At 43.2% G+C, this 25,050-nt stretch overlaps 1 protein-coding gene across 1 annotated transcript in view; it reads right to left on the bottom strand.

Moving 5' to 3' along the window:
* Positions 1 to 14,687: 14,687 nt before the first annotated feature.
* The window catches only part of Arpp21 (cAMP regulated phosphoprotein 21), a 62,359-nt gene continuing 51,996 nt past the window's right edge, over positions 14,688 to 25,050 (bottom strand). The window contains exons 10-12 of the mRNA XM_035444241.1: positions 20,481 to 20,662; positions 17,968 to 18,219; positions 14,688 to 14,822 (exon numbers count right to left, since the gene is read on the bottom strand). Of these exons, the coding sequence (XP_035300132.1) occupies positions 14,688 to 14,822; positions 17,968 to 18,219; positions 20,481 to 20,662 (569 nt within the window). The remainder of the gene's footprint in view (positions 14,823 to 17,967; positions 18,220 to 20,480; positions 20,663 to 25,050) is intronic.

The raw sequence follows: 25,050 nt of genomic DNA on the forward strand, positions 1-25,050 counted from the left end.
CATGGACCTCTTTTTTTATTTTATTTTATTAGTTCAAATTAGGAACAAGCTTGCTTCAGATGGAACATGGACCTCTTATTCATTTACTTCTTCACTAACTTTCTGTTTTCCACCTCCCTGCCTAAGCTTGGTTTTTTATGAACTTGCTCTGTAGACCAGGCTGGCCTCAAACTCAGAGATCCTCCTGCCACTGCCTCCTGAGTATTGGGATTAAAGGTGTGTACACCATCACACCTGGCTCAAAACTTTTCTATAGTTCCTTTTCATTCTAAATCTTCATTAGAGTCACCACCAAAAACCACAGGACAGGGTCTATACTAGGCTGTTTTGAGATTTCTTCTGTCAATGAAATTAACCCAAAATTCTTCACTTTAACCTCGGGAAAGCTTCAGACAAGGGCAAAAATCAGTCACTTCCGTCACCAAAATATCACAAGAATAATCTCTAGGCAACATACTAAAATTTTTCTCCTCTGAAACCTCTTGAAATGAGCACCCCACAGTTCATCAAATCACACCCAGCACCACTGTCTTCCATGTTCCTACTAGTATGACCCATTAAGCAGTACTTAAAGTATTCTACTCCTTTCCTAACCCAAAGTCCAAAAGTCCATATTATTCCAAACAAAAGCAAGGCCATGGCTATCACAGCAAATACTGCAGTCCCTGGTACCAACTTCTGTTTTCGTTAAATCATTTATTGCTGTGAAGAGACACCATGACCATGGCAACTCTTATAAATGAAAACATTTAATTGAGGGGACTTAGAGTTTCAGAGGTTCAGTCCATTATCATCATGATGGGAAGCATGGCAGCGTGCAGGCAGATGTGGTGCTGGAGCTGAGAGTCCTACATCTTGACTTAGAGGCAACAGGAAGTTGACTGACTCACTGGCTGGTATCCTGAGCATAGGAAACCTCAAAGCCCTCCCCTACCTCCATGCATTTCCTCCAACAAGGGCATACCCACTCCAATGAAGCCACACCTCCTAATAGTGCCACTCCCTATGAGCTTATGGGGGCCAATTACATTCAAACTACCACAGTATCCCTTCTGTGACTGACAGGCTCAGCAGTGGGGTACCAGAGAAGTCCACAACCTTGTGTGCACATCCATCACTACTCAGAGGAAGGAAGGAATGTCAGAGGGATCAATATTCAGGAAAGAATCTGAACTTCAGATCCAAGTGATGCAGGAATATTTATTTCCTGGGAGTACGGAGCTCCAGATTGCTCCAGTGACCTTCGAACTCGCTGTGTAGAATTAGAATTCAGTAGGTTCACCTTCTAAGGTGGTTCCATGTCTATGTTTTCTATGCTTGTCTTACTGTATTTTATCATTTATTTTAGACCCAGTATCTTTTATCCCAGGTTGACCTCAAACTCTACATAGCCCAGGATGACCCAAACTTCTGATTCCTCTGTCTCCACCTTTTGAGTGCCAAGGTTATTGCTGTGCATTCACCATGCCTGATTTATATGATGATGGGGTTTGAACTTTGGACCTCGTGAATGCAAGGCAAGCATTCTTTCAATTTGAGCTACATCCCTAGAATCACATCTTGTCCTTTTTAATAGAAAGAGAAAAATATGCAGAGCTCATTTAGAAGCATGCTTAATAAGTATGTTGTGAATATTGGCAAATTAGTATATTATTTTCATAGCAGTCACCAAACATACCACTGTATCCTGTCAGAGTCTAAAACATCTTTTATATGGATTTCAGGGCCTGATAATAAGTATAAAAACAAAGTTTACCCATCATTTAAAAGTAATTCATCTGGACCATCATAGTTAGACTTGCACACGCAAAAACTTCACTTACCAGAGTTTTCTATCTCTCTACTTAAACACTATGAAAGCCAATGGCATTGATAAGAGAATGCCAATTTCACTACTGAACTGTTTCATTAAGGAACAATGCAGAATCAGGGATTTGTCATAGAGTCTTTCAGTCGGTGGCTAAACCTGGACTGTGCAACTGTGTGCAAGGGGAGTGCTGAGCCTGGTAAATAGCCGGGCATTGTGAATAGGTAGGCACACAGGTTTCTGTGTGTGTGTGTGTGTGTGTGTGTGTGTGTGTGTGTGTGTGTGTGTCTGTCTGTCTGTCTGTCTGTCTGTCTGTCTGTCTGTCTGTCTGTGTCTATGCACATTTCTGTGCCAAGAAAACCACCTTCCTGTAGTAGATGTGTAGAGGCACTTGAGATAGTGTGAGCACTCTAAATGGTGCCACCCTAACTATGAAAATATTAAAAAAAATAGCTTTTGACAGAGGTAGAAAATTACCCTGGAACTTCCATGGATTCCTCCCTGCCTGAGGGGAGAAAGCCAAGCCAATAATGACAATGTTTTATGAAATAGTCCCTCAAGCTGGAAGCTTAAGAATCACAAAAAGTTTTCCAAGTTCAAGTACCACAGTGTATGTGATGGTACAGGAAGCCAAAAGCCACCCGGAGAAGCATCTCACAGCAGAATTGCTTTCACTCTTCAAGACTATTGTGTGGAAATCTGGGGAAGTTCCCTTGAGTGGTCCTCATCTGAGCAAGACCTTCTGGACAAGCCAGAAGGACTGCCATTAATCCTGCCAGTGAAGGCATACCACTATTATACATGGATTCAAAACCTTTCTTTTTGTCACTATTGCAAATAAAATCTGCTGACATTCACATATGGTCCTTGTGCTCTGCAACACTGTAAACTTATTCTTACCAGTTCTAGAAGCTTATTTGTGGATTGCTTTGATTTTTTTTAACACAAACCTTGGTGGAATCATCTGATACACTTTTGTTTATTAAATAGTGGAGTTGGAAATGTTGGAAGAGTCACTGTACATAAAGTATAAAATGTTGAACAATGAAACACTATATCAATAAGAAGTGTCTTAATTAGTAAGTGACACAGTCTATTGTAAAAAGCAGGTTCCTATCTACTGCATGCATGCACATAAGCTCAAAGGTAGAAGAAGAAGGGACAAAAGCAAAAAACAAACAAACAAACAAAAACATCCATTGCTGTGTTCAGGTGGCAGTCTTTGTCCTTTACTAAAAGTACTCTCTCCCCTTCACAATTAATAAAGTGTTCTGTCCATCAACCAAAACACTACAGACAGTACCATGTGGGTTATCTTTTCTCTCTCCTAATTCTTGCAGGGTTCTTATGAGGTACCTTTTATCTTTGCATTGCTCTTCCTGACTGATCTCCACACACCTGGGTTCAGGACAGCCAGGGCTGAGACTGTTTTTCAGGCAGAACTAGCTGATCTCAGATAGTCTCCATCTCACTTCACTGGAGAAGAATCACTCAGACTTTGAGCTATGTCCTCTCACATAGCTGCACAGGCCTCCTTTAGAATTTGATTTCCTTAAGAGAAAGGAATGTGAAACCACAGGGAACCAGGCTGGCCTACCATGGGCTTCCTCACCATGCTTGAAGACATGGGCTCCTCTGATGCATTGTGTTATTTTGCAAGGTGTTTAGGGCTCTATTCTGCCTACCTCTTTCTGTATTTATGTTTTGTTCCAAGAACAGTTAGATGTTATGGCTTATAACTCATATCGTTTATGAGCCTTGGATTGTTCTCTTTGCTTCATCTGCATCTCCCTAGGCTCAGGACAGCTGAGGCTTTCCTAATGGGCAGAAACCAATGGCTCATAACATGTGCCATGGTGCCAGAACAAAGCTCTTATATAAAAAAAAAGCAAAGAGGTAGGAATATTTTGAAGGACTTTAAAAATCCATTTTTAGTGGGTCTCTAGGGACCTTTAAGGAAAATGTTTTGGGAGCCAAGGACAGTGTGTCATCAGGACATGACTAACTGGTTAAAATCTTTGGACCTCATAGTCATCCCTGAGGCCCCTGGAGAAAGCCTGTTGAGGCTTCAGGGATCAAGTAGAAGCATAAATTCGGAGGCTGTACACGTTGCCAACACCCACCACCTCCCAGTAAGCAGGCAGGTAAGGAGTCTGGGTTGTGGGCTGATTCAGTTAGGCTTCTCTTCTGGTGACCTCGTGACCTGGGGCTCAGCAGCTAAAAGGGGTGTGTGAGACAAGGTGCTCTCTCGGAATCATTGTAACTCAGTTATACACATGCAATTCTGTGGGTGACAGTGACTGATGCCTGTCTCTGCTTGTGTGGAAAGGACAGCTTTCTACTTCAGACCTGGAAGGGCTGGTTAATAGTTGGGCGCCATTCTGACAGTGGAGAAGGGGCAAGCTGGGATGTGTGTGATGAACGAAATGGGCCCTTTCTCACTGTTTTTGCTGCGTGACATTTGTGTCCCTGTGGTGTACACTCACCTGCCACATCTGGAGAAACTGGGATGGAAAGTATTTTAAAAAAATGCATCTTTCAGAGCTACTTAATTCTAAGGAATGGCCCTTTACATTTAATGATTTACATAATACTTTACATTCCAAGTGCAAAGACCACCAATAATTCTAAGCAAAAGCAAATCCAGTGGAAATGACAATCATAACCCTCCTCCCTAAATCTACGTATTCTCATGGGTACCTGACTCATCTGAGTGTAGGTGTCACTCACTCCTCACATTTGATTACTGTGGCTCTCTAAATGAAGTCACAAACACAAGGGCCACCTTTCAGGCTAGCTCTAGAGACGGCCAGGTACTCAGAGCTGATGTGATGTAGTAAAAACTCTCAACGTGAGAAAGAGTAGGGTTCCAAAGTCACATAGTCAATCAATCGAAAGAGAGACAGAGAGACAGACAGAGACACAGAGAAGAGATGATTAAGACATAACACAGAGATCATCTAGAGTTTCCAGTGGAAATCTTGTCTAATATCAAAAAGAGAAAGTGAAACTCCAATGAACTGGTACAGGTTTGGGTGGGAGGAGGAAGTGATGACTATGAGGAATTTTTTTAAATTGTCTTTTGAAAGACCCTTGGAACTGAAAGTTCATAACTGTAGGTAGTGATGGAGCCAAAGACATGGGCGAGAAACTACCAAGAAACCAACAGAGGAGGAAAAAGAAAAAGATAGGCAGGATTGCACATGCTCTGAATAGCTTATTTTCTTTTAAATCATTAAATTATTTCATTAGTAAACCAGATTTTTTCAAACAAATACATGTCTATAGAGCCTTCAAAACTCACTATAAAATGCATTGATTTTTTCTTGCTGCTTTTCTATTCTTGTTGCTCCAGCTCTCTCTCCTTCCTTTGTTTCAAGAAGCTAATGTTTTCCGTTTTCTACTGTGAAATTTAAAAGCAGAAACTGCATGGTTTGCCATCCTGTGTCACACACACACACACACACACACACACACACACACACACCATACACAGCACACACACACTCACAAACACACACACCACATACACAGCACACACACACACACACCACATACACACACACACACACACACTCACACACACACACACCACATACACAGCACACACACACACACACCACATACACACACACACACACACACACACCATATACACAGCACACACACACACCACATACACAGCACATACACACACACACACACAACATACACAGCACACACACACTCACACACACACCACATACACAGCACACACACAACATACATAGCACACACACACACACACACATATACACAATTCACACATCACACTCACACACACCACACACACACCACATTCATAAACCACACCACATGCATGGGTGTACACACACACACATGCAAATAAGAAAAGACATCACAACACCCATGGTGGGAAATGCCTAACAAATGAAATTATAGCATCTTAAAGATAAGACAAAGGCAGAAGGCTAAAGCCATTGTCACTTACCCAACAAAGTCCTTTCACTATAAACTCCTATGGGGTACAGGGAACCCAGACATTTACATGTGGAAACATGTAGGATTTTTCATGCCTAAAAACAGCAATTCCTGTTATCAGCTCAGGGATCTGTTAACCTGTCCTCTAATCCCAATGAGATACTTCTCAATCCCATTTCTGCACATGTAATAATTAGGGCAATTAATGAAAGAAACATGGAGACATTTCCATAGAAACCTTTTCCAAACTATTATTTTTCTAACAGTATGTTCCACGTGACACCAAGGGCTGTTAATAGAAATCAGACAGACCATTAAACTCTCATGTTACTTTCTTGTCATTTATCTTTCTGCTTCTGATATCACAAGGCAGACACAAAAAATTGCACAGCATGTCCCCAGGGTTGTCAGGTGTGACAGCCTTCCCATTGCTTCTCTGAGTGATCATGACATGAACATACTGTTTTCTCAAATTAAATACATACATACATATACATGTATATATATATATATATATATATATATATATATATATATGATACAATGATACATTGATGTTCAGCCATTGATATTTTATTTTTCTATTTTAATTTTCTTTCCCTGGGATTTGATGATTCTAAAAAGGATTTATTTAACTATTTTACCTATAATCTCCATACATGCTAATTTTCAAAACTCCTCAATATATGTGTGTGTGTGCGTGTATGTGCATATGTGCACACATACCCAGAGGCCAGAGGTTGACTTGGTATGTCTTCTTTGATTGCTTTCCAACTTATTTTTTGAGGCAGGGTCTCTCACTGAGACTGTCTAGACTGGCTGAACAGTGAGTCCCAGAGATTATCCTGGACCAGGCGTTTTATTTGGGTTCTGGGGGTTGAATCTGGGTCAGCATGCTTGCATGGTAAGTATTCTATAACCAAGCTACCTCCCTAACTCTGTAAGTGACTATCTTACTTACACCCCAATCATACCCCCTTCTGCCCCTCAGCAGCTCCCTCTTCTCTCCCTCCATTTCCATACAACCGCAAGCGTGGAAAGCCCCATTGCAAACTACAATAAGTAAGCACAATGAGGAAAGAGACTTATTTAAAGGCAAAATCTTTCCCAAATGACACTGGCACCAGCTGTTAAGTGAGCTAGAATGAACATACAGGATTGGTGGTCAGCCCTGGTTAAATAAGCACATAGATTCCATGAAGGTGTAATTTGACCCATTGCAAATGTGCTTCGGAACATGAGGGATGCAGTAATAACAGTCTCATTCAGGGCTGTTAGTACTAACGGTACGCCATGACAATATAATAGCGCATCTGAAGGAAGAGATCGATAAAGCTAAACACAGCCTGAGTTATAGAGCTTGCATGCAATCCTATCTGGAAGGGGACTGTGGCTTTCGTATATTTTCAAACATACTCATGCAACATATAATTGGATATTTTTGCCAGAATTGCCACCAAGACTGTCCCGTTGTTCTCTTTTTCCACAGAGCACAGCGATTGGAGGAGGAATGAGGGACCACTCAGTGACAGGATGGGTTCTCAAGACCAGGCCACTACTATCATCTCAACACTCAAAATTAGCGCTTCCTGTTTTACTGTTTCCTAAGTCTCCCGAAAGGGTCAGAATGTAACAATGTGTATATTTACTTGTTGAAGGGAACTGAATTGTCAGTCATCACTCTTTTCCATTCAACAACATTTAATTACAGCTCTGATCTTGTTATCTTTGAATGGGATGGCTGAGATGTTTCCATTTAGCTTTCAAATGCTCACACTTTCTTCTCCCACCCCACCCCCGCTCAATCCCTGTGTAAGACACACACACTTCCTGTACACACCAAAATGAACACAGATATACCTAAGTGCTGCTCTGCCTTCTCTAACTGGCTATCTTTAAGCTGGAATTTCGAACAGGCTGGCTCACCCTCCTACTCTGCCATCCTTCCCTAAAGAAATCATTACACACAGTGGATCCTCAAATGTGGGATGGAGGTATGACCTTTGAGGCATTCCCAAATGCCCTAGTGCCACCTGGAGAACTCTGTGTTTTTCTGTTATCATATTATCAGCTCGCAAGATAAGCAGAATCAACATTCTCTGGCCTGGTTCTCCTTCCCTCAGAATTCCTCACGCTCTGTTATTGGCATAAGGCTGAAAGTCAAGAGTGGCCATAGCTCCAAGGCACTGGGGATTTTACCCACACTTTCACTGGTTTGTTCCTCTCATGGCTTGTCTGCCTTTGTCAGTTTTGGGGACTCTGTCAGGATTTGGCATTCAATCTGGAGGTAGTGAAGCCCCAGGAGTGTCTCGCCTTCTCTGCACAGAGAGACTATGCTGGACAGAAGGCTGATCTAGGCTCAGTTTATTCCCCGAGCACCGTCAAGTGCCCATGTTCTCTTCTGTGTGTATTTGTCCTGAGTCCTGGTGGCTCTTAGGCAGTATGGGGGAGAAAGTCCAAGGGAGATTTATCTCAGATTCCAGGAGGCCGAGGTAGAAGGATTGAGTTTAAGACAAGGCTGGGCTATAGAGGAGGACTCAGCTTGGGTGGCGTGGGGGCAAAAAAGGCCCTCACCAGTGTTTTTGCAAGAGATTCCAATCCAACCTGAATATTTCAAGGCCATTGGAGCATCAGGTACTCAACAATCAGAAATGCATCCAATAAATATAAGGGATTCTCTCAAATCTGCTTGTGTTTTGCAGTATAATAATTTTCTCCCTCTTTTTAAATTATTTGACAATCTCATATTTTTTCTCAGCTTTAAACTCCTATTCCTTTCACTCACCCCACCCCCCTGGAACTTTTCTTCCCAGAAAGCCTCCCCACTGTGTTGATATCTTTTAAAAATACATTTATTTTTATTTTATGTTTACTAATGTTTGCCTGCATGTATGTATGTGCACCATGTGCGTGAAGTTCCCGCATAGGCCAAAAGAGTGCATGAGATCCCCTGGTACTGGCGTTGTCAATGGTTCCATGGCATCATGTGGGTGCTGGGAATGGAACCTGGCTTCTCTCCATGAGCACTGAGTGCTCTTAATCTCTGAGCCATCTCTCCAGCCCATATCATTTTTTTTAACCTACTGAAACTGATTATGATTGTTTATAAGAGTGTGAGACTGAGTAAGGAGGTATTCACTGGATATACCTTCATGTTTTCCATCTGAGCTATAATTTGAAACATATGGAATTTTCATAGATTGATCTCTGTCTTTGGTGTAGATTTGCCCCATATAAGTCATTCAGCAAATAGTTGGCTATGAGGAAAATGCACAAGTCAAATGGTTTTGCAGAGGATAGAGCATGTGTAATGACTCACCTATAATGCCAGCATTTGGGAGACGGAGACAAGAAAGGATCAGGAATTTATAGTCATCTTTGGTGATAGAGTGAGTTTGGCATCAGCCTAGACTATGAATAATGTCTATCAATACTTCTCATCCAAGGCTCAGGGAGCATCATGGAAGGTGAGGTATGAAAAAAATATAAGAGCTAATGAATGAGGTGATGATCTGTGAGACCATACACAAAACAAAAACCAGGCAGGAGGTATCGCCCAAGAGAGAAAGCTCAAGGGTTAAAAAGCACGTACTACTTTTGTAGCTGACACAGGTTCAGTCCCCAGGACTCACATCAGGCAGCTCATAACACCCATTTCTGGTCTCCACAGACGGCTGCAGTCACATGCAACACACTCCACGCAGACAGATAATTAAAAATAATACAAATAAACCTGGACAAAAAGAATCATTTTCATAGCTGTCAAAATCCAAGGGGAAATACCTGCAGTAGTTATAACACAATCTAGGAATCTCTCAGGGATTTTTTCTCTTTCTGCTCTACAACCATGTCATTCTTTGGATTTCATGACATGCAAGAAACACAGGCTTTCCTGGTCTGCTAGGTGGGCAGATCTGTGAACTGTCTGTTGCTGTCATCTTTATTATTTTATCTAACCCTGAAGTTTATTACTGCTGGTAACCAACAGTGTGTAAAAGCCTATGAGAGACTAGAGACTTGCTGTTTTGCTAAATGATAATTCTGTCAGACTACCTTCGTCTGTGCCCATGGATTTGTATTCCTCTTAACTTCTGCTGGGGGAAGCTTCCTTTTGCATTGACAACAGTTACTGTAGCAACTTATAACAGTTCAAAGTACTGAGACTAAGTCACTGTGAGTGTTCAGCTGCAGACCAATTATGTCTACCAATACTTCCTATCTAAGGCTTGGGGAACACTATGCAAGTGGGGTGGAAAGATTCGAGTGATAGTTATTGAGGTAGAGAGCTGTGAAGTGCTGATTTCTGGACATGACATGGCTGATGAACACATCAGTTCACAGCAGCAATGGCTGTCTGTACAAGACCTGAACTTGGCAGCATGGATGGGCCCCACATATGGTGAAGGTGCTATGAGCAGTTGGCAGCTGAAGGATACACAGTCTCTCTCCCTTGGGGATGTGCCTATGGATATGTTGTTCCCCTCTAAGTATATGGGCAGCATTAATTGGTCTCAGGGCTTCATGAATAACAACAAAGATATTAACTTGGGAAGAACATGGCTATGAGGGAGAAAGGTGGCTGTGGTTGGCTGTGATCAAAAAACATTGTATAAGTGTATGAAATTTTCAAAGAATAAAAATTATTTTAAGAAGTCTGATACACGTACAGAGTGAGAGACAGAGACAGAGAAAGACAGAGAGACAGAGAGACACATACACAGAGAAAGTAGTTTAAAAGAACTGTTCTTTCAAACCTTATTGATCAGAGCCTTTCCCTTCCAGACTCTTTCCATGGAATGTTCTAATATTCTTTTTGAAGGAAATGAAGCACTTCTCATTTGTTTGGGAAAGAAGCCAATTGATAGTAAGCTCTGTGTACCTGGAAAGCTTCTTTCCTGTGCTTGGATGCCAGAGATATGGGGTAGCCCTTGCAAGGAGGTTTATTTCAGATATATAGGATGTTTTATGCCTGGTCTGTGTTTCTACCTTTCAGGAACTGTAAAATTAGCAAGCATAATGCCAACAAACATGCAGAAGAGCTCAACAATAAAACAGGCCAACAAGATCTAGATGCCATTTGTAGAAAGTGGTATCTAAACATAGAGTATTCAGTTTCCCCCAAGACTTCACAGAGAATCATGAAGGTATAACATGGCAATCATGACAAACATACTTTTAGCATAACTAAAATCACACAGAATCTCCACCAAACTGTAAAGAAATCAATCTATAACCAATAGCAGAAAGCCAAGAAGGAACTCCAATGTGTGCCTTAAACAATATGACAGTACACAAGGCATGGGTCAAAGAGGCAATACTCAGAAACTAAAACTGCATATGATGCTAGGGGTACAGCTTACTGGTAGAACACTTGTCTGGCATTCACAGGGTCTTGGGTTTGATCCCAACAGCATGCAAAAAGACTAAAACCATACCCAACCATGAAAATGAAAACACAATATATGAAAGCAGGGACACAGAGGTAGTGATTCACTGAGAGGAGAGGACCTCATGTTTATGGTGAAAAGAACAAAATGTGCCCAAGCAATTGAGTCTCCTTTGTCAAGAAAATAGAAAACAACATCAGAACAAACCTGACATGAGCAGAGCAAAGGAACAGAGAGATCAGAAATTGAAATGGTAAAACAATAGAGAAAAAATCCATGAAACAATGACAAGTTGGGCAAATTTGGTAAATATAGAAAGACTATCCAAAAATAAAGAGAGGAGTTGGGAATGAGCAATGTCAGGAACGAAGCTATGAGAACGGTAAGAAAGGTAGTGGGGATATAGTTCAGGGCTGGAGAGCTTGCTCAGCCCTGGATTCAATCCCTACTGCTGCAAACTGTAATTAATAGTAATTAATACTATTACTACTACTACTACTACTACTACTACTACTACTAATAATAATAATAATAATAATAATAATAATAATAATAGAATGCAAATACCAATGTCAATTTGATATTACTAAATTCTATAGCTTTCAAGAAATGGGCCAATTCCTTGAGAATCACAAGCTTCCCAAGCTCAAAATCAAGTGTGTAAAATCGGAGTTGTGTAACAATCTGAGTAGCCATCTAATCACAAACAAATACAACTCCAGAGCTGGAGAGATGGCCTGCTTGTTAAGAGCACTTGCTGGTCTTGCAGAGGACCTGGTGGTTCCCAGCACCCACACCAGGAGACTCACAACCACTCCAGCTTCAGGGATCTGATGCCCCATTGTGGCTTCTGTGTATACACACAGTACACACACATACACTCAGGCACGCACACATATACATACAAAATATTGAAAGGAAATACAATTAATAATTTAAATGCTCTGGAAATTCTCATAAAATTATCAGGAAAAGCTTAAGAAATGAGTTTAGAACCTGTAGGCTGAGTTGATTTCACGACAGAATTCTGTCAACATTTGAAAAAAAAAAAAACATAACACCACACTCACAGTCTCCTCAAAGCAAGCAAATGAACAAAAACCAAAACAAACAAATAAATAAGTCACAACAACAAAAGCAGAAAGGAAGGTACACTTCTCCATTTCCTTATCAGTGCCTAACTCAGATTCTTCTCAAATGACTGTTTACAAACATGCACATAACACATAATATTGCCATAGGGGATATTCTATGGTAAAGGTTTATAATTTCTAATATAACTATGAGATCCAAGTGTTATTTTGCAAATATCCCCTTTGGCTTCCCCGAAACTGCTTACTATCCTGGACTGCATTTATCACCACTGCCAGCCTGGGAGTCTTAATTACAGTAGTGCCCACCAATGAGGCTAAACGAGGGAGATCACCAAGAGGAAGGATCTTCTCCCTGGTGTGACTAATATCCACACACTCAGTGTCCTGCTCAGCCAGGTGTGAGGACTCCAGTTCTCTTCACTGTGCTGGGGAGATAACTAGGGAGAAAGCACCTGCTGGGCAAGCATCAGAACCAGAATTTTGATCCCCTGATCTACCAAGACACCCTGTCGTAGAACTAATATAATTCACTAGAATCTTGAAGTCACACACTGACACTATGTTAGATAAACTTGACATTGGTAGAACTAATGACCTGCATTGTGCATTGTGCCTCTTTCAAATGCATCCCCAACCCAAAGTCAAACTTCTCAGTGTTACCTTCTGAACTAAGGTCTGGGAGATTAAATAATAGCCGTGTGTGAATATGATGTATTTTCACATGAGTGCAAGTGTGCTTTATGTGTAGGCCTCCACACATGTGTGGAGGCTAGAGAACAACTGTTTCATTCCTCAGCTGCCATACACCTTGGCTTTTGAGCCAGGGTCTCTCACTGGCTTGCTGTTTGCTGAGTAGACTAGGCCGGCTGGCCAGTGAGCCTCCTGGCCTGTTTCTGTCTCTGCCTCTCCTGAGCTGAGATTACAAACTCAAGTCATCATACTCCTTTTTTATTTTTGACCTGGGTTCTGGGGATCAAATTTGGGTCCCTGTGCTCACAAGGCAAATATTTAGTCAACTGTGTTTTCTCACAGCCCTAAAACATAATTTTAAAACAAACCTTAGCAGATGAAGATGGCAGAGTACATCATGCAAAAGCACTATCCTTCGGGATTGAGCAGGACAGAAAGACGCACAGCACAGCCCATTAGGCCTACCTAATGCTGGAGACTGTCTAGCAATTGCAAAATGCATGATCCAAGGCTCTCCTTTAAAACAACTTCAGACCATTTGGTTTATACTTCTATAGAACTACAAAAGGCTGCTCAGAGGTCCCAAAGGAATATAGTATTTAAACAAAAACTGGCAGTTGTAGGTTCCTCTAATTTCTCTTCAAAGTCTTTAACTAGGTCACAATATGAACTGAAGAACACATGGCCATCCAAGGTGCTGAAGAGATGAATTCTGTCTTCCATCTGGATCTGGCAAAACTGTACCATCATCAGCGATGGAGATCTTGGGATGTTTGTGCCTGTGACTAATCCTTGACAAGGATCATGAATTGTATTTTTCCCCAGCTTATAAAAATGGCACCTATCTTATCCATGCTACCCACACGTTATCTGTGCATTATATATATATATATATATATATATATATATATATGTGTATCCATTTATCCAGCGCAGATATCAGATCACAGAGCAGGACCTTCACGGAGAGTCACAGCAGGAGCCCCGCTCTTTAGTGTGACCTACTTACAGAGTCTCCGAGCCAGGCATCTTCAGCGTGGCAATTAGCAGTTTCCCCCATGCAGTTTGGTCAGCAGGAATGACACAGAATTCTGCCCAGTGGCAATTCCCTCAGCCCTGCTGGGCAGGTGCCTGCTGCTCTCTGGATAACGGCCTTCCTTAGGCGTGTGACACAGCAGGGAAAGAGACCGGTTCACTGTGAGACCTGCTACTCACTCTCTTACAGTGCATCGGCCCCCCTTCCCACTGCACAGTGGCTGCCGGGGCTCTGGGTGGCAGGCATGTGGCCATCGTGACAGTGAACCACGGAGTCAGAGTTCTGTCAATGCATGCTGTATAGTCAGGAGCCTTCTTCTAAAGATGGTGCCGAGTTTTAGGACAGTAACAAAACACCCTACTTTGGCCCCTTGAGAACTAGGGGAAATGCTCTCTTTAAATTGAAAAGGAAGCAACAATGTATGGGCTGGGAAGATAGGGATTGCTTGTCTCGCTGCTTTAAAATGCACCAGAGAATGTAGGGAACAACTGCGCTTACACAGGCAGGTATGCACTTGGTGTCCTTCTCGTACCTGTTAATTTCCCACACTGTGAATCAGATGCTTTGTTAGCTTCCCCGGGCAGGGAAAACATGTGATTTAAACTGTCTCTTTTGGGTACTCATCCAATGGGTACATCTATGAAATTCACCATCAAAAGTAACCAAGCCGGAGGACAGAAAGGAAACAGAATTCACATACCTGCTTGCTGTGCGGTCTGTGGTATTTGCTGACTCCGCTGAGTGCTGTACTGGACGGAGGCCAGGGGTCGGTACTGCTGTGTGCTTGAGGTAGGGTACTGACCAGATGGGTAGTAATATACGGGCATCTGTGCAACGTGATGAGAGAAAAGCAGAGATGAGAGCTGTGCACGGGAAACATATTTTTCTCATAAAACCGACTTCTGCTACACAGTGTCATTTAATTGTGGCAGATGGTAAAGGTCATCACACCTCTTCACACATCACATCATCTTCCTCTTTCACACCTGTTTCAATGTGCAGGCTCTTTCTCCCACGGTGGGAGACACCTCCTGTTCATGCTCTAGAAACTGAGGAACCTCTATGACCTGCCTTGATCATTGCAGAGAGGAGGAAGTGAAGAATGGGACTCCTGAGGCAGAACTTGAAGGAGTCTTGCAATTCTGCTGCTGGAGGAAGGTTGCAGTTGCCGGGGAAATCCTTATCTACCCTGCAGCAGAAAGAGGCCAGAGCCCCAGGACTGGCAGTCCTCAATCTTTATACAACAGAAATAAGCTTCTTGGGAGGAGTCCTGGCCACTTGAGGCCACTTGATGTCCAGCAAATGCTTCAAAGGGGGATTTACATAGAGCCTCTATCAAAATATGCGGCACATGTAATACAAATGGAAACTATGTTAAGATATTATTTATGTATCTTCTGCAAACTTATTTTTGGTAGTGGGGATTGAACTTTGGCCTTCATGCTTGCCAAGTAAGCAACCTGGCAATCATCTAGCTATTTCTCCTGGCATCTTGTAGGTGTGTGTGTGTACATACATGTTCATGTGTGTGAGCATGGGAATGGAGGCCAGAGGTCAAGCTGGGGTGTCATTCCTCGGGCACTATTCAGACAGGGTTTTTTGAGACAAGAGTCTCACTGACCTAGTACTTGCTGGTTCAACAAGGCTGGAGGGCAAGAGGAACCCAGGATATATGCCACTTTCTACTTGCCCAGCTCTGAGATTCCAAAAGTGAGCCACTGGGTTTGGGGGATCAAACTCAGCTTTACATAGCACTTCTCCATGGTGGGTGGGTCATTGCTTACTTCTTAGGAATGATGGCATCACACATCAGAAGCTAAGGGGCAGTCCTGATCCGCCAGTCCTCCATGCTAGCAGAAGGAAAGTAAGCTGTGTCCAGAGAAATGTTTTGAAAGACAAGTATGAATGCTTTGAAGGGAGAAAGTAATAAAGATGTCTAAAGGAGCATAAATGTACACTTGAACTGACCATATTAAGATGTGGAGAATCCAAAAGTGGATTAAAATAGAAAATAAACAAATCACAGGAAGAAGCAACCAGGAGCAATGAATTCTTCTCCCTTGTCTGGTCCTCAGGTTGCTTTTAGCCTTGAACATATGTCTTTATGATTCTTTGTAGGGGCATTAAGAAAGCACACACAAGCCAGAGGAAACACATTCAAAGGTGAAGTTCCTCTGAAGAAACTGAACATATTTCCGTATGTTGTTTGAAGTCTTCCCAATGCTGCATAGTTGGCTAGCTAGACTTTGAAATGTACATCACAAGTCACCATGGTTGTGACCTACGTCTGTATCTTTGGATCTCTTTGTTCCCAATAATAAAGCTTGAAATATTTATTAGTAAAATTATTTAATATGTTAATGGAATCATTTCTCCTATTACTTAAAATTGTTTTAAACATCACTTTAAATCCCACTAGGGAAGAAATATTACTGCAATGGTGACTGGAGGTGCACTATTAATTAATCACTCAAAATGAGCAACTGAGGAAAAATCATTTTCTGGGGTAGGGTTTTGTGTGGCTTGAAGAGAAAATAATTTATTCAAGACATAAAGGCAGTGGAACAAATGGCGCCATGGTGACATGCACTTTAAACAGCACCTCCCAGGCTATACTTCATAATTAGGATGGAAGCTGGTTGGGATGTGCGTGTCTTGAAAATGGACCAGAAAATGCTGGTGTGCATTTTCCATCTTGACAGTAATCACTTCCAATATTCTGCAAGGGATACCCAGGAGAGCCCAGAGATGTTTGGGGCTGAACAGGAACACATAATCAGTCTTACAGAAGACAGTAAAAATCAGTGATCTGTGGTGTCTTACATGCTCCAGTCAATTAAATATGATTAATGGCTACCTGTGAGATCGAGTGTGTCTCTGCCTCCCCTGGGGAAGAGAGAAGGACAGTGGGCATTGGCTTTCCTCTGTTCTTTGTATTCACAGAGACAGGCCTGTCTGTAGCTTAGATCCAGAAGGAGGGTGTCAATTGATAAGAAGGGAAAACATATTTCTTGAGCAGCAAGGGAGGAGAGAATTTAAAGTTTCCTGGTTCAGGACATCCCCTTCCTGGCTTCCCCCATGTAAACAGCTAAACAGTGTCACATAGAACCCAATGCGCTCTCTCTCTCTCCCCCCCCCTGTGTGTGTGTGTGTGTGTGTGTGTGTGTGTGTGTGTGTGTGTGTCTCTTTCTGTCTCTGTCTCTGTCTCTCTGTCTCTGTGTGTGTGTGTCTGTATGTGTTTCTCTGTGTGTGTGTGTTTCTCTCTGTGTGGCTGTCTCTGTGTGTGTGTGTGTGTGTGTGTGTGTGTGTTTCTCTCTGTGCATGTGTGTTTCTCTGTCTCTCTCTGTCTCTGTCTGTGTGTGTGAGTGTGTGTGTGTGTGTGTGTGTGTGTGTGTGTGAGTGTGTGTGTGTGTGTGTGTGAGTGTGTGTGTGTGTGTGTGTGTGTGTGTGTGTGTGTGTGTGTGTGTACATATACATGCAAGGCCAGAAACCAACTTCAAGTGTCATTTCTCAGGAGCCACCCAGCTTATCTTTTTGAGATAGGGTCTCTAACTGGCCCGGAACTGGCTGATCTGGTTGAATGGGCTTGCCAGTAGCCTCCCAGGGATACACCTGTTTCTGCCTATCCAGGCCTGGAGTTACAAGTGTGCCTCACCACACCCGTCTTTTTAATGAGGGTTCTGGGGATTGAACTCAGGTCCTCGTCCTTGTGAATAAGGCCCTATTCTGAGTGAGCCATCTCCCTAACCCGAGTCAGTCCTTTCCATGGCCTCATGGAAAATGGGTCATCTCCAGGTTATACCCTCTGAGAGGTTCATTTGACTCCTGGTCCCCAGGCTGCCAATCTGGTGAAGAGGACAAAATACATTGGTGATGGTGACTATGAGTGTGAACAAGACGGCAAGACAAGTGACAAAGTCAAAAGGTGGTAAGCCATCTGTGGTGAAGAAGGGAAGGAAAGCCCACACCTACCTGTGCAGGCGAAGGCTGCTGTACAAATCCCTGGGGAGAGGGTGGGGCCTGCAGGACCTGCTGGGTGATGGGAGGGCCAGTGTCCGAGAAGCCCCCTGTGGAGAGCTGCTGGCCTGCAGAAGTGATGACATAGCTTGGTGGCTGAGCTGGTTGTGGCATGAGGGATGCCGGGTAGGAGGGAGGTTCAGGGGTGTCTCCGGAGGACTGCCGGCTCATGCTCAGCTGGCTGAACTGGGCAGCCACCTCTTCTCTCTGTGATCCAGGGAAAGAAGGGAAGAGCCTGTGAGGCAAGCTGAACCTGGATCCAAGTAAGGCAAACTGAGGTAGACACACTCACATTTCAGAGGAGAGGAAGAAGAAGGAAGCATACAGTAAGAAAAAAGAAAATAAAAGAATTCCCCAGTCAGATGTAACAAGAAAAATCACATGAGAAATCAAGCTTTGTTCAGCTGCAGAGTCCAGTGGTGGGAAGCAATTGGCCCAAATTCTTCTTTCAGGGGAAGGAAATTACTCTTTCATCATGGAGGGGTGGGCTCCAGAGGGGAGACGCTGCAGTAGGGAAGGTTTGCTGTCAGCTGGTCTCCCAGTGGCTATCCTGAACCTGCCTGATTGAGAGAAGACACACCCTTCTTCAGGAGTGGGAATGGGATCCTCATACCCATCTCACAGAACGTTGGTTCACTAAGCCTAACCTGATACTTCTGGACTGTGTGCTGTTTCCACAAGGACCCACTGCTTGTCAGGGTGACATGTAAAGGAGATAGTGAGCTGCTTTCCCAAGGGGACCGGCCACCAGGCGCTTAGAGTAGTGGTGATTATATTCTGAGTCAGAGTTTTAGATGATTCTGACAACTTTACAGCAAAAGCATACCCATTTGTGCATGACATCAAACTCTCAGGACAATGGATATGCTTAGCTAGTAAACTGTGTGTGTGTCCATGTTCATGTATGTGTGTGTGTGTGCATGGGTGCACATGTGTGCATATACAGGAGAAGTCAGAGGCCAGCATTGGGTGTCTTTGTATGATATCTCTCTAGCTTATTAATTGAGATAGGATCTCCCACTCAACCTGGAGCTTACCAGCTTGGCTAGACTTGCTGACTAGGAAGCCCAAAAGGTCCTCCTACTTGGGTTTCCGCAGCACTGTGTGTACAGGGACTCACCATACTGTATATGTTCTGAGTATCTGAACTTAGTTCCTAAAATGCTTAGCAAGCAGTTTATTGACTGAGTCATTTCCCTAGCCATTTAACCAGTAAACTTTAAGAAGGGTATCAGAAGGTGGAAGCATTTAACTTAGGGAAAACAGATGAGAAAGAAAGAAAGAAAAAAGAAAGAAAGAAAGAAAGGAAGGAAGGAAGGAAGGAAGGAAGGAAGGAAGGAAGGAAGGAAGGAATCAAGCTGCTTGGAGGGACATACTGCATCAATCAGGCATGAGACATTTACACATATACCAAGACTTCACAGCCAGTCTGGGCCATGCATCCAGCACCATCCCTAGTCAGACAGGAAAACTGCAGAACATGTGTACGTGTGTGCATGTGTGCATGTGTATATGTGTTACACACATGATACAGTACCAGTGGGAAGTGCTGTGTTGGTGACACAGGCAGGAGATGCTGGGCAGGAAAAGAGACCGCTGGATATTGCACAGACTGGGAAGACGGCTGCAGGCCCTGGACAGACTGGAGGGAAGAAAACACCGATCAGGTAACAGGAGAGTGTGAGGCTGAAACTCCATTCCCTGGTGTAGGGGAAGCTGTAGCCACTATACCCTGGGAACTACGTTGCTGTCCTTAACAGGGTCTCTAGGATCACTCATTAAGGAGAGGAGCATCAACCACACTGGCAAGCCTAAGGCTGTGTATGCCAGAGCTAGCTAGCTTGGGTCTTGAGGGATCTCAAGAAAGCATGCCTTTACAATATCAGTGAAGGACACTTGATGGGGGTTCCATGCTCTGGACCTACATATGTTGTTCAAGGACTATGAAGTAAAATCACATTAAAGGAGGCTCACCCAGGGAGCCTGCTAGGACACCAGGTTCCCTTGTGCTCCATCGGGAAAGGGGTATCTAGGCACCTTTCTCGGGAGTCCAGGGATGAGCATCCAGGCCATTTGGGACTTGGCTGATTTCTGCTTTTCCTGTTGAGGAAGAGCTCAGCACTGATTCTACAGACATTCACATTTGATCTGTGGTGGGTGGGGATGAATTAACTCAAAGTCCTAGAAGGGGTTATAAGTTGCAACTGAAGCTTTACACCAAACAGCACTAAACCTGAAGAACTATGCACTCGTTTTCCCAAGTATCCGCTCTCACTAAGGAGCTACTTGCACTGGGTATGAGGTCAGAATATTGTGTCAATCAGTGATTATACTCCGGGAGATTTTTTCCTAAAAGCCTGAGTGAGACTGCACGAGACATCTTGTCTCCTAGATAAATCGCTGACCTGAAGCCTAGGCAGCCCTCATCGGCTAGCTCTTCTGCTCCCTCCTTCCAGCCAGATCCTTACCTGAGTGACCAGTGGCCCTGCCATCTGGGGCTGTGATGGCTGGACCTGCTGCTGAGGCTGAGGCGATGGCTGCTGCTGTGGGGGCTGTTGGGGCTGCCCACCGACAGTGCCACGCAGTGTCTGCTGACTTCCAGGAGGATTGTATATTGCAGGAGTTCCATCCGGGTTCACAAAGGGCTGACCTGAAATGAAGCCATACAGAGCCTGGCTCAGATGAGTGTTTCACTGTTTTCCCTGCAAAAAAAGCACCCTAAAACAAAAGTGTATGCAATAGGATTTTAAGACAGGGACTCTGCTCCAAGGACAATGTGTTACTGCTTATGATCCAAACTAGTTTAAACTGGATGACCTGGTGAGCATGAAGTAATTTAAGAAGCAGCAAATAAATCCACCTCACTCAGGGAGCTTTATCAAGCTAAGAGCAACTGTGGACCATGGAGCCCAGTAGGGAGGTCTGTGCAGAAGCAATCTTCATGCAGCCCTAGATTTTGCCCCCTACATCTCACAGTCATCAGCAAGATAACACGCACTGAGCAACAGCAGCTACTTTCCATCCACACAGCTCAGACTACTGCTAGCCACAACTGTCGCCAAAACACGGACTTTGCTTCTACTCAGTCTGGCCATGAAACAAGAATCATGAGAGTCCCACAAAAGTATACTCCAAAACAGGAGAATGGAATGAGCCCACCACTCGCTTTTCCAGGCACACACAACCTGGGGCTCTTTTTTCATTCACTTAGTTAGTAAATGAACAAGTTTCCCCATAGCGTTTTCTTACATGCTTAGTTCTGACCGACGCCTCCTCCCTCTCACTTCATCCCCACTGTGCCCTTCGGGCCCCTTAACCCCCCTTCTAGTTGCAAGTCACATGTATTCTATTTTCCCACCCACATCCCTCTCCTAAAATCTCATTTCTCACACATCATGGGCCCTTTTCAGTTACCAGACTTCTCCCCACACTTACTGCCACAGAGATGTAGACTGTAACAATCGGAAGCCAGGTCCACATAAGAGAGAATATGCAGTATTTAACTTCCAAGCATGGGATTCTTCACTTAATATAAATTTCCCTGTTCCATTCATTTTCCTATAGATGTTATAATTCTAGATTTTGTGTGTGTGTGTGTGTGTGTGTGTGTGTGTGTGTGTGTGTGTGTGTGTTATATTTCTAAAGTGATGTGGACTCTGCTTGGGGGGGTCACAATGTTACCACTTGTGACCAAAGCTATCTTAGACTGGATACAAACTCATAGGAATATATATATATATATATATATATATATATATATATTATATATATATATTTGAGATAATGGCATGTTCACTGTGATGTTGTTGGTTGCTTAGTGACTGTGTGGCTTTGAAGTTTAAGAAAAAATGGAGGCTTACGAGAAGGACATGGAAATGAGGGTCATGCTGTGTAGAGTGGAAGGCAGGAGATGAGAGAACAGGACATCAGGTGTAATAAAGAGAGAGCACATTTCAACTGTGACAGGCAGGGGCCTTGCCCACAGATCTCTCAACAGCCCTGTGAATGTGCATTTTCATTTCCTCATTTCCACCTCAGCAGAAGTAAAGCTGGCCTCAGAGAGACCAGGCATCATATTTGGCAAAATAGACATCAGCAGCAACAAATAAAACCAGTAATGGAGAGAGCCAGGAGATGCCTCTGCATGGTGAAACTCCAAAGTCAACTTACCTTCCGAACGCAACTGATTTATCAAAGTATCCATAAGGAGTGCACAGTACCACACAGAACCATGACAGCAATAATGACAACTGGAAGGCATTGTCAATGCATGAGGATCCAGACAGGCAAGGTGGGAGCCATGGAAGCTGTCCCTTCGTGTAGGGTCACAGCAATATTGGCAAAATAAGAGGAAAAAGAAATGGTACACAAGGAAACTGATCCAAGCACCAGCCAACCGATGTCTTCCCTTTCCCACAACCCTGCATCCCTATGGGGAGGAGAGAACTGGCAACTGTTTCTCTAGGAGATGAATTCAGAAGTGCATTGCACAAACCTAAGAAAAAAGCGCCTAAAGGGAGAAGGGCACATAACCCAACCCTCTGAGTCTGTGCACTGTACTGAGTCCACAGGGCTTTCAGAAGTGTGCTTTTTGAGAACTAGAAGCATCATATACAGGAACCCTGCCTTGATGTTCTTACTCATATATAGGCAGAACAAGCTAAGATTGGCAAACTCCTGGGAATTTAGCTAGCAAGAAGTAAGCAGGAGAGAGAGAGAGACAGAAGGGGATGGTGAATAAAATGTAAAAACTGACTCAGAGGGAGCAGAATATTCTAGGTGGGGACTATACATATGATCCTCATATGAAATCGGAGTAAACAAATTAACTCAGAAACTTTAATCATGCATATCAACAAGTACACCTCCCAGGATTAAGGAAGTTACATTCCTAGTCTCATAATGATACCATTGACTGCTACAGGAAATGAACCAGGAATACACTCACAGAAAACATGTTGATTAAACTGAGTGTTTTCTTTTGAGGTCGCACCCAGCCAAATCTGGACACAGGATCTGCCCAAATTCCTGAATGCTAGGATTATAGGCATGAACCACCATACCAGCATAACTTTTATTTTTTTTTAAGTTCTTTATGTTCCAGGAATCTGATTTTGTTGTGGGATATTTTTACATTGTGTGAAGATGCATTGTTATGATTTGTGTGATAAAAAGCTGACAGCCAATAGTTAAGCAGGAGAGACAGGCGGGACATTCAGGCAGAGGGAGAAACTGAGGAATCTAGGCATGTAATTTTGCCAGCAGAATCAGAGCAAGTGAGATGTTCTATACTAAGGAGAAGTAATCGAGCCACATGACAGAACCTAGATTAAGAAAAATATGGGTTAATTAAGTTATAAGAACTAGTTGGAGGAAAGCCTAAGCTAAGGCCAACAAGGTTTCATAGTAATAGTAAGTCTCCAGGTCATTACTTGCTGGCTGACGGCCCAAGGATGGTCTGACAAGAAAGCTTACTACATAGATTCTTACTTTTGTCATTTCATTTTACCTACATTTTATTACATGAATTTTTCTTAAAAACTAATTTTTTTCTAGATTCTAGACATGTAATCTGTTGTCCCCCCAAGTCAGCAATTTGAAAAGAGCTAAAGAATACTTGAGTTTAAAAACATTTTTGTCAGCCTTGTGAGTGTTCTCTCAGTTTTCTGTAACCCCAATGCTGTGGAGATGGAGACAGGAGGATCCCTGGGGCTCCCTGGACAGGGAGTCTAGGTGAATCAGGTAAGCCTCAGGCCAGTGAATGACCTTGTTTATAAACAAAATGAATGCTCACTGAAGACATATACCTGCTGTTTACCTCGGTTTTATAGGACATGCATGCGCGTGCACACTCACATATGCACAGGCACACACACACATTCACCCACACACATGGGCCTATACCTGTACAAAGATATACATTTATATGAACACTCACCCACAAGTACACATATATGAACATACACTAGCTCTCTCTCACACACACACGCGCATGGATCCTTTTTTATTATGACCTAGCTTGTAGTCACCACGTCTGAGACATATGAAAATCTACGTATAGTACCATTTAGAATATAACCCCAAATGTTCACATGTCCTTTGTGATAAACTAAAATCTCAGCCTGAAGTATGATTAGCTCACTGTGGTGCAAAGAAAGAGATGGCTGAAAATAACTGCCCATGAAAGTCCTAGTGATCCCTGAGATAAAGATGGGTGGGCCGGCAAAGGGTAGGAGAAATAAAATGCCAGTTTGATGCTCATCCAGGAAAGGTGGCAGAGTCGAAGGAAAGACACCATGGTTGCCAGAGAAGAGAATCAAAGCAACTTCCCAAGACACCTGGGCCAGGTGGCTGCTGGCTTTCAGGTCAGACCACAGTAACTCCTCTGTGTCCGATGAATTCTGCCAATCCAGATGCAAAATCACAATGAATACAAGCAATTAGTTTGAGTGACAGCTGCTGCAGACTGAAGGGAAAGAAAAGCCCGGCTGGGCTTGAGCTTCTATTCAGTCTGATAGAAGCAACTGTGGCTGAAAAGCTTCAGGAGCAGGCTCAGTGGGCCACAGCATGCACACTGGGGGGAAATGCTTGATGTCAGAGATGAACTGGGGTGCCCAGAGTTCAAAGCCAGGGACCAGAAAGAGACTGGATATAAAACACACATTCCTTTCAAACATACAATACTAGCTAAGCAAGTTTTCCACAGTCCACATCAACAGATCAGCTATTATTTCAATACTAGGTAATTATTAGACAATTACATAAGGCAGAATACTTTGTTATTACTGCAGGAAAGTAAAAAGATTAAAAAATACACTTAAAATAACAGACTGTAGGGCAGCAAGATGGCTCAGCAGGTTCTTGCTGCCACGCCTGAGGACCTGAGTTCAGGCCCAGGGATCCCCACATTGGAGGGAGAGAACTCACCACCACAGGTGGTCCTCTGCCCTCCATAAGCACAGTGTGGCATGCCTGTGTACCCCAGTAAGTGTTATAAAATAAAACATAACTGCACATGCCCCCTCCCTATAAGGAGTT

The sequence above is a fragment of the Cricetulus griseus genome, chromosome 4 (assembly GCF_003668045.3).
Source record: "Cricetulus griseus strain 17A/GY chromosome 4, alternate assembly CriGri-PICRH-1.0, whole genome shotgun sequence".
Classification (NCBI taxonomy): Eukaryota; Metazoa; Chordata; class Mammalia; order Rodentia; family Cricetidae; genus Cricetulus; species Cricetulus griseus.